Below are 9,360 nucleotides of genomic sequence, written 5' to 3' on the forward strand. Positions count from 1 at the left end.
TTCATAGTGAAAAAGTATACCTATATCAACAGCTCAACTGTATGTCTTTCATAGTGAAAAAGTATACCTATGCTAACAGATCAAAAGAACGTCTTTCTAGTAGTAAGTTGACAACTGTTTACCAAGGTCACCGAAATAGTTCAGGGAGGATAAGCGTGTGTCGTAGCTAAACGAGCGTGTGTCGTAGCTTAACATTTATGTACTAATCGATATTTATATTAAACACCTGCGTTATGACTCTTAAACGACAATCAATACTTATTCAAAATTTTACTTGATTGGAGAGGAAAAAATTCAGAATTAGAATATCAGTAAATACTGAAAGTATAAATGATTTTATTAAACAATCTTTCACAATTCAGTGCAATAAATAAATATTTTAGAGCAGTGTGCAATAAAACTATAAACTTTCTACTAGTAGTAGTAAGAACAGCACTAATAAACGGCTTTATATTTTAGCTGTTAGACAATGGTTTGGCTTCCCATAGAATAGCAATAGTAGCAACAAAAATCGGTTTTTTATTTTTACCCTTTAAAATATTGAAATATGAAGGAAAACCTATATTAACAGAGTTTATCATTAACATATAAAGTCGTATTTAGTAAAACAATCAATACAAAAAGCTGTGTTCAGTTAACAAAGAATATTAGTAGCCGTATTCTGTTGAGTATTGAACATACACTCCTGTTCTTTAAAACAATGAACATACAAAGTCTTGTTCAGTAAAGCAATAAATATACAAGGTCGTGTTCGGCAAATCAAGGAAAGTTCATAGCCTTATTCTGTTGGACATTGAACAGACACTACTCTTTCCTAAAACAAAGAACATACAAAGTATTGTTCAGAAAATTAACGACTATTCACCGTCTTGTTCTATTGGACATTGAACAAACACTCCTGTTCCCTAAAACAATGAACATACAAAGTCTTGTTCAGTAAATTAACGACTATTCACCGTCTTGTTCTATTGGACATTGAACAGACACTCCTGTTCCCTAAGACAATGAACATACAAAGTATTGTTCAGTAAATTAACGACTATTCACCGTCTTGTCTATTGGACATTGAACAGACACTCCTGTTCCCTAAGACAATGAACATACAAAGTATTGTTCAGAAAATTAACGACTATTCACCGTCTTGTTCTATTGGACATTGAACAGACACTCCTGTTCCCTAAAACAATGAACATACAATGTCTTGTCCAGTAAAAGATTCGACCAAAATGTTTAATGAAACCAAGTGATGCAGAGATCTGAACAAGAATGTATGTTCATCGTTTTAATTAACAGATCTGTGTACAGACAATGATGATAAAGGATCTTATTTAGCGAAACCAAAACACTTATATAGATCTGCTTAATTAAACAAAATACACGAATAGTTGTAACAGTGCAATAAGAGTCAGGAAACGCTCGTCTGTAAAAGCTGAAACCAAAATAACGTACGTTCTGCAAAATATTGAATGGAATCAGCCGGAAGCCGTTAAAACTGTAATTTTTGTAGAAATAAAATAAAGTTAATTTAAAATAACGACGAAAAATATTAATATATTCGTAAGTACAGCACAACACTGCACAGCGTGTAAACATAGGGTTTTAAACACTTGGCTAAGAGTGGTTTTATGTGGTCATACCTAGCTATGAAGTAGCAGAAAGTGCGTTGATACTCCTGCTTCAAATGTCGGATTAATTCTAGTCGTTTCTTCAGAGACATTGTTGACATTCAACCCTAATTTAGTTCTTGAAGGCAAAGGCTGGTATCCTGTATAGCTGTAATGCTGGACCATAAATAAGACATCATAAAAGACTGAGACGACACCCAGTAAAAACTTTGAAAAATTTCCAAAGATCGAATCCCAATCATTGTAGTTGTAAGCTAGAAGAACCATTTGAATCACACTAAAAACGCCACCTACAAAATCGAACATCACATTCCAGATACTCCATCCAGTGGTGGATTTCCTGCGGAAGTTTTGGATGGCCTGCGGTGTGTATTTGGTGACGGTAGTACAAAGTTTAACAGCGGCAAAATAGTAGAGCAGACTTAGCCATGGACGTGTCTTTACCAATCCCGAGAGAATTAATATGAGAAAAACAAACCCTGTCAGCCAGATGACAGTGAAGAAAGCTCCAAATGGTTTGGACAAATTCTGATTCCCTCTGTCATATACAAGACATTGAAATACAATTATAGAAACGGCCAGAGTTGCGTGTAAGGCAAAAACGACATCGTTAATTTTCACCGGTATGAGACCTGTTGGGTGAATTTCTCTGTACTCCATCTGGACTTCATTTATAAACGCTAACCCTACATTATATAAAGCGTAGGCCGCGAACCCAGAGAAATGTAAGCTGACGTAATCAAAGCTCAGACCGACAACACTTTGTCTTTTCCAGTTAGTGTAGATTTGTGGGTAGAAAGACGCGGACCAGGCTATGAAGTAGATCCATCCAAACAATGCACTCAACGAATCCAGAAACTGGGACCTTGGAACGAAAATTCGAACGAATGCTTGAGAAACGTCAATGTTTGAATCCGAAGTGGTTAAGAAGATAGTCGTTTGTCCCGGTCTTTTGCTAGTAACTGTAAAGTTTAACATGTCGTTACTGTTGGCGTTAATAATTCCATCTCCAGTTACTTCTAATAAAACTCCTTTCTTCTCGAAGGTCGAAACCACCTTCACGGGTCGGTCCACTGAATTAGTTAAATAAGTAAGAAAATGTCCACACTCGCCAATGTATATGTAGAGGTCTTGTGATGATACCAGTAACGAGATATCGAAACACTGTACGGGAAGAGCAACGTGAGTTAGAACTGATATAATGCATACAGTTCCAACGTTCGGAGGCAAAGTACGTAAGCGTTGAACCTCCATGTGCGCGTGTTGTATCATACAGTTCGGGTTTCTTCTGATCCGCAAAAGTGCGACTCAAGTATTACAGTACAATCTGAAATTGGACACCTTTGTGATTAAACCGTTTTACACTGTAATAGTTCTACAGAGTTTGGGAATATCAAGCGACAAGGACAGCGTCGCACTTAATTTTGGATGTTCGTTAACGAGGGTTAAAGTCTAGAGATAACACTGTGCGCGCACAGGCAAACTACTTTAGTCATCACGTTTATATCAGTAGGTTTTTAACAACCATTTATGCTTTTCTTGAAAATACACATATGCCGGTTGTAACGTAAGACCATTCATCAAATTCGACAAGGTCACATCAGAAACTTACATCAAAAATAGCAGAAGCAACAACAGCAACAAAGGTTCTTGAGTACATAAAAACACTTCGTGTCACAAATTCGACAGACACCTACGGACTTAGCGTTGTCTATTGTAGCAGAAGCAACAACAGCAACAAAGGTTCTTGAGTACATAAAAACACTTCGTGTCACAAATTCGACAGACACCTACTGACCGAGCGTTGTCTATTGTTAGCATGCTCGGACTGTGAATCCGAGGATTCGTGGTTTCGTGTCACAAATTCGACAGACACCTACGGACCGAGCGTTGTCTATTGTTAGCATGCTCGGACTGTGAATCCGAGGATTCGTGGTTTCGTGTCACAAATTCGACAGACACCTACTGACCGAGCGTTGTCTATTGTTAGAATGCTCGGACTGTGAATCCGAGGATTCGTGGTTCACTGCTATAGAAACGAGTTCTTCATTTTGAGAGTGTGGGATCGCTATAACAGTGACGGTCAAATCCTCATTATTCGGTTAGAGAGGAGTAACCCAAGAGTTGGCGGTGTATGCTCTTGACTAACTCTCTTCCATCTTAGTTTTTCAGCTCAAAATTACTGACTGCTATGCACAGAGAACCTTTCTGTATCTTTGAGCGCATCTGAAACAAACAAAATATATTGTATGTTTTGTTTATCTGTCAATAATGGTTAAAAATAAAAACAATGATTTTTCCAGACCAATACGTTGATAGTTTGGTTAAAAATATACTCACTAAAACAATGCTAAGATATGTGTCATTACATTGATTAAATTTGCTTCAAAAATCATTCACTAATAAAAGGTATGATTACACGAGCATGTGAATCACGTAATTTCTTTAAACTCCAGATATCTGTATATAAAGTACGTTACAAACCGTTTCGAGGTAATGACTCTCTTTTCTTATCACAGTTGTTAAAATTATTTTGTTCACGAACGCTGTATATAAAACTAAAGGGAAAATACTGATATATTTCCAACAACTCTGAACCGTTATTTTGACCCTGATTTATCTGTAGTATATCATCCACTTATATCTAATTCTAGGCGATGATCTCAAAGCGCTGGTTGTGCAAAATTTATTTACGCATCAAGACAATGAATGATTCCCAATCTTTGCTTCGGATGCTCAAATTAACTGACCACGAGTATAAAAACAGAAATACCTTAACTTGATGTCAAAATAGGGTAAAAATCCCACAATGACAGCAAATATTTATATATATAATACACTGTTGTGGTGTAGAACTGTCAAACTGGCGAAACAAGGATGCTTTATTAGGCTTAATAAAATCATATTTGACTGCTGCTCTGAATTTCTTGTACAGATACAGCTGTTTTGTTTGTCTGCTATTGAATACAAAGATACGCAATGAACTACGAGTGCTGTGCCCACCGCGGGTATTAAAACCTGAATTTTTTACGTTATAAGCCCTTAGGTTAACTGCTGAGCCACCGGGGAAAGTGGTATTTCAGACATACTTTTAAACACTGCTATAGAGCTCAACCCAGTTGATGAATTCTGGTATTGACATGAAAAATAAATGTGTCAAAAATATCTTCTTAGGAATCACTTTTGTCATAACGTTAAATAAAAACGAGTTAATATGGTACGTGAGTCATAACGTTAAATAAAAAACGAGTTAATATGGTACGTGAGTCATAACGTTAAATAAAAAACGAGTTAATATGGTACGTGAGTCATAACGTTAAATAAAAAACGAGTTAATATGGTACGTGAGTCATATGAAGATGGAGCGTATTTATCATCATAGCTTTACTACCACATAAAACTCAATCACATATACGTATGTGATATTTTAAGGTGATCTGGATAAGTCCGCCAAACAGGATAGTCGATGAAAATACGGAATTGTGAAACAATGCTGAACTTGCCCAAGCGGAGTTAATGCTGAGGGATAAGAAGACTGGACACAAAGTATAAATCACAGTGAAAACAATTTTTATTACACACATGAACAAAAACACATTATGTGTACTTGCTTAGATATAGACGGACGGCTCAGATTATACTTGGATAATACTAACTAAATTAAAGGTCTCTACCCACTGATGTAGCCGTTTTCTCTAGGTATTACCTGTACAACCAGAAAAGGGCATTGCGCTAATCTTAAACAAGGTCTCATGTAGCAGGTTGTAACAGGTCTCACCTTCTTGGAAAATGTCACAAGAACAGAAGAAACTTGAAACAAAATCAACTTAACAGTTTCCTTGACCACGTGTTATGTAAACTACACACAGTCAGTAAAAAGGATCAATTTCAAGTATTCATTCTACAGAAAGAAGTTATTTATGATATGTTTTTATATTACGTTTGTATACATACTACTGTCGCAGTGTGTTCCTTTTCATCAGCCTGATCCAACTAAATATGACAAATCAGATTCAAAATAAGTATAAATACTATGATAATATTAAAAGATGGCATATAGATAATGCTGTAAAAGGTAATTTTGTTCACATCATGAAATATTTTCAGCTATTTTTTCCAGTGGTTTTTGTTCATGCGATATTTTGATTGGGTAGAAAATAATTAATTATCAAAATATATCTTGATTTTCTAATAAAACAATAGGAGAGGAATATCAAATGGTGATGTTGCAAAAGCTCTTTGAAGTCTAGTCTAAAATCAAATTTAATTATCTAAAAAAAAGTCTGTGACTGGAAAGCGGATTGTAACTTGTCCGTTAAAAACAGAAATTAAAACTAGAACACGTTTGACCGTCCAAAACGCTGACTTATCAGTCTACACAAACAAGTTTATGCCTTTTGTTGTGAAAAGGGAAACAACATCTCATTATAGTAAAATCAATAAAAAACAAAACAAAGTCGTTGTTGCTGTTTTTTCTGAAGTACAATGCCGTAACTATAGTTACATAGAAATTGCAACAAATTCATTAACGTATGGTGGTAATAGAGGTTTGAAGAGAGTGAAAATTACCTAAAACATAAAAAAAATTGTTACCATATAAAACCAGGTGTATGTTATAAGAGTAACAGTAAAATTTCACTATATGATTAGAACAAAAGTTGGCCGTGAGGGGGAGCTGTTGGATAGTTGCCTTCGCTCTAGTCTATCAGTTACAAGTTAAAGACGTGGCCTTTCACAGTTTTGGTATTTTTTTAAAAGGATGACACGGGACAATATTCATTATTAACTGGGTATAGGAAACGGAAAGGAAGTGTTTAAGTCCACAAAATTTGTCTCAGTTGCTACTAGTGTATACATTTGAAAGTTATTTGTGTATAGAACATTACGCTCATGCGATATATATATATATTGAAAAACCTACATAGCCCCTATTCCCCTCTCTCTAACGTAGGTTTTGTAATTTTGTGAAAATGGCGAATGATTGTTAGTAGTCCCTAATGTAACATTATTCTTATTGGTTATGACACACATAAAACAAGATTTAATTTATAATATATTATCTTTAAATACCAACTTATTGATTTAGTTTACCAAAGATATATTTGCCAGTAGCTTTTACTCTACTTGGACATCATTTCATCGTGATCTATCCGTGCTTTTTGTTAAATTTGTAGAGAATACTGATCGCAAGAGGTGAAAACATATAATAAAAATTGCGAACTTTCTAATATACTTCGCACGTGACATAAGGTAATTTATTAAAGAATTAATTTCGTCCTAAAATCGAGATAACACAATAAAAAAGGGACAACGTCACACCACGTGAATTAAAATAATTCAGTTTGGTCTGACATGTTTCAGCAACTCTGGTTTGCTATCATCAACTGATGATCTCAGTTAAACTTGAATGTTTTAAATAACACAATGGGACGTTTTCCCCCTTTCTTATAGCTTTATATAAGGTTTTTATTATATCTATTCTTCGTAGATTTTCGCAAAAATAAATACACTCTCCTTGTCATATAACTATAGGACAATTGCTAATCGAAGTAATCTATGTACATGTGTTCATTCTGTATCCTGTTGTTATATCCGACACAACGTCTAATTAACCAGTAGCTATGTGACAATGATAGGATTGACTCGGGTTTCCATCTAAACTGTTGATTTGTGAATCGACTCTCCAAGCTCTAATGATTCTACGTGATTTTCCTGTTTTCTTAAAAGAGCTGTTTGCCTAAAGGGCAACGTTAAGTCTACGGATTTACAACGCTAAAATCCGGGGTTCGATTATTCGTGATGGACACAACAGATAGCCCGATGGGACTTTGCTTTAAATCAATCAAGTTAAAAGAGTCCGCTGGTGACTCAGTGGCAAGCTTTGGGGTTTATAACGCCAGAATGCGAGGTTCAATCTCTGCGAAGTATATATCGTAGACAGCTAATACAAACTCTTAAAAGATAGAATCTTCCCCGTAGCAGCTACAATTACTGTTTTTACCCAGTCCCTTCTGGCGGAACGTAGGTGTACTACATTGTGAGTACTTTTTACTTCCTTATTCATTAGGTGCATTTAGCGAAACGCATTTCATGTTGCGCCGTGTTAAGAGAAAAAAAAATTCTAATTGAAGCTTATTTTTGTCTCACTTGTATGATGTAAAATCTATTTATCCCTAACGTTAGGTTTACTTTCGTTGGTCTGGTATACCCTAGTGGTTAGGGCGTTCAACTAGCACTGTGAGAATCGCGGGATGGAAACCCGTCACGCTTTCAGCCGCGAGGGCGTTATAATGTAAGGGGCAATCTCATAATTCGTTGATAAAGCATAACCCAAGAGTTCGTTGGTAAAGAGTAGCACAATAAGTTGGTGATGAGTTGTGTTGGCTAGAAGCTTTCAATCTACCCTCTCTCTCTTCAAAATTATAGACGGCTAACGCCGAGAAGCTTCGTGTGAAAATTCAACGACAATGAGCTTGCTTCCATTAACATTCTAATTTATTATATTTAATTTTATTATTATTATATTTTTATTATAACTATTATTTCACATTATTATCTTAGTATGTGGATTTAGGACTATCCTAAATTTTCAGTTCAGGAAATATGAAATATTATTGGAATTAAGGCCGAAGATATCGCTAACAACGAAGGTACCTAACTAATGAAAAACAATACATTCTAATCTTTATCTGAGGGTCGCGGGTTCGAATCCCCGTCTCACCAAACATGCTCGCCCTATGAGCCGTGAGGGCATTATAATGTGACGGTCAGTTCCACTATTCTCTGGTAAAAGAGTTGCCCAAGAGTTGGCGGTCGGTGGTGATGACTAGTTGCCTTCCCTCTAGCCTTTCACTGATAAATTAGGTATGGCTAGCGAAGATAGCCCTCGTGTAGGTTTGTGCGAAATCCATAACAAACTCACCCTCTTTTTCTTTCCTTCACAGAACTGGTTGACGGACTTGAAAGTGTTTACAACCTCGTGTAGCTCTGTGCGAAGTTCAAAACAAATACATCTAATCTTTATAAGAGAGAACGTAAGAAGAGTACATTTAATTACATTTTATTTATGATTTATGTAGCTTATTTTGATGAGAAATTAATAGTAACTACCTAGATCACCCTACCTTACAATGAAACTGTCCATCTGTAACAATATCAATAACACCGTTTTTTAATCCATGTTAAAAAAATACATACGCTGTTTTGGTGCTGCCACCTAGAGAGCAAAAAACGTGCATGAAAACTGTATTTTAAATTACTTTTGTAGTAATATAATGTGTGTGTGTGTGTTTGTGTGCTTTACAGCAAAGCCACATTGGGCTATCTGCTGTGTTTACCGCTGGAAATCGAACCTTGGATTTTAGCATTGCAACTTCGTAATAGTAAAAAAAAATAGTGTCAAAATTCAGAAATTTTCAAAACTTGAATTAAAATCCACAAGAATAGCACTAGAATTAGTTCGTTCTATTCTCTATATAGATAGTTAGATGAAATCGGTAAAATTAGTTCTGAAGTTTTAGAAATACGTTAAGACCCCGCTAGGCGCAACCCCGCTTTAAGTTGATTCGTTCTAGAGTCTCCTTGAGAGGTTTTTTTTTCACAAGAGAGAAAAAAAAGTATGAAAATACATAAGTCTCTGAATACTACTTTTTCATACTAATGATAGGAGTGCACTAAGTCATTTTAATTTAATAAAATAACGCAACAATTGTTTGTTTGTTTGTATGTAATTAAG

General features: G+C 35.5%; 1 protein-coding gene across 2 annotated transcripts in view; it reads right to left on the reverse strand.

Moving 5' to 3' along the window:
* Positions 1-338: 338 nt before the first annotated feature.
* LOC111086456 (cystinosin homolog) overlaps positions 339-9,360 on the reverse strand; it is a 16,623-nt gene continuing 7,601 nt past the window's right edge. For both annotated transcript variants that reach the window (XM_022389384.1, XM_022389383.1), the window contains exon 3: positions 339-3,851. In XM_022389384.1, the coding sequence (XP_022245092.1) occupies positions 1,638-2,897 (1,260 nt within the window). In that variant the 5' untranslated portion in view covers positions 2,898-3,851 and the 3' untranslated portion in view covers positions 339-1,637. The remainder of the gene's footprint in view (positions 3,852-9,360) is intronic.

This window comes from Limulus polyphemus, unplaced genomic scaffold, assembly GCF_000517525.1.
Source record: "Limulus polyphemus unplaced genomic scaffold, Limulus_polyphemus-2.1.2 Scaffold1114, whole genome shotgun sequence".
NCBI lineage: Eukaryota > Metazoa > Arthropoda > Merostomata > Xiphosura > Limulidae > Limulus > Limulus polyphemus.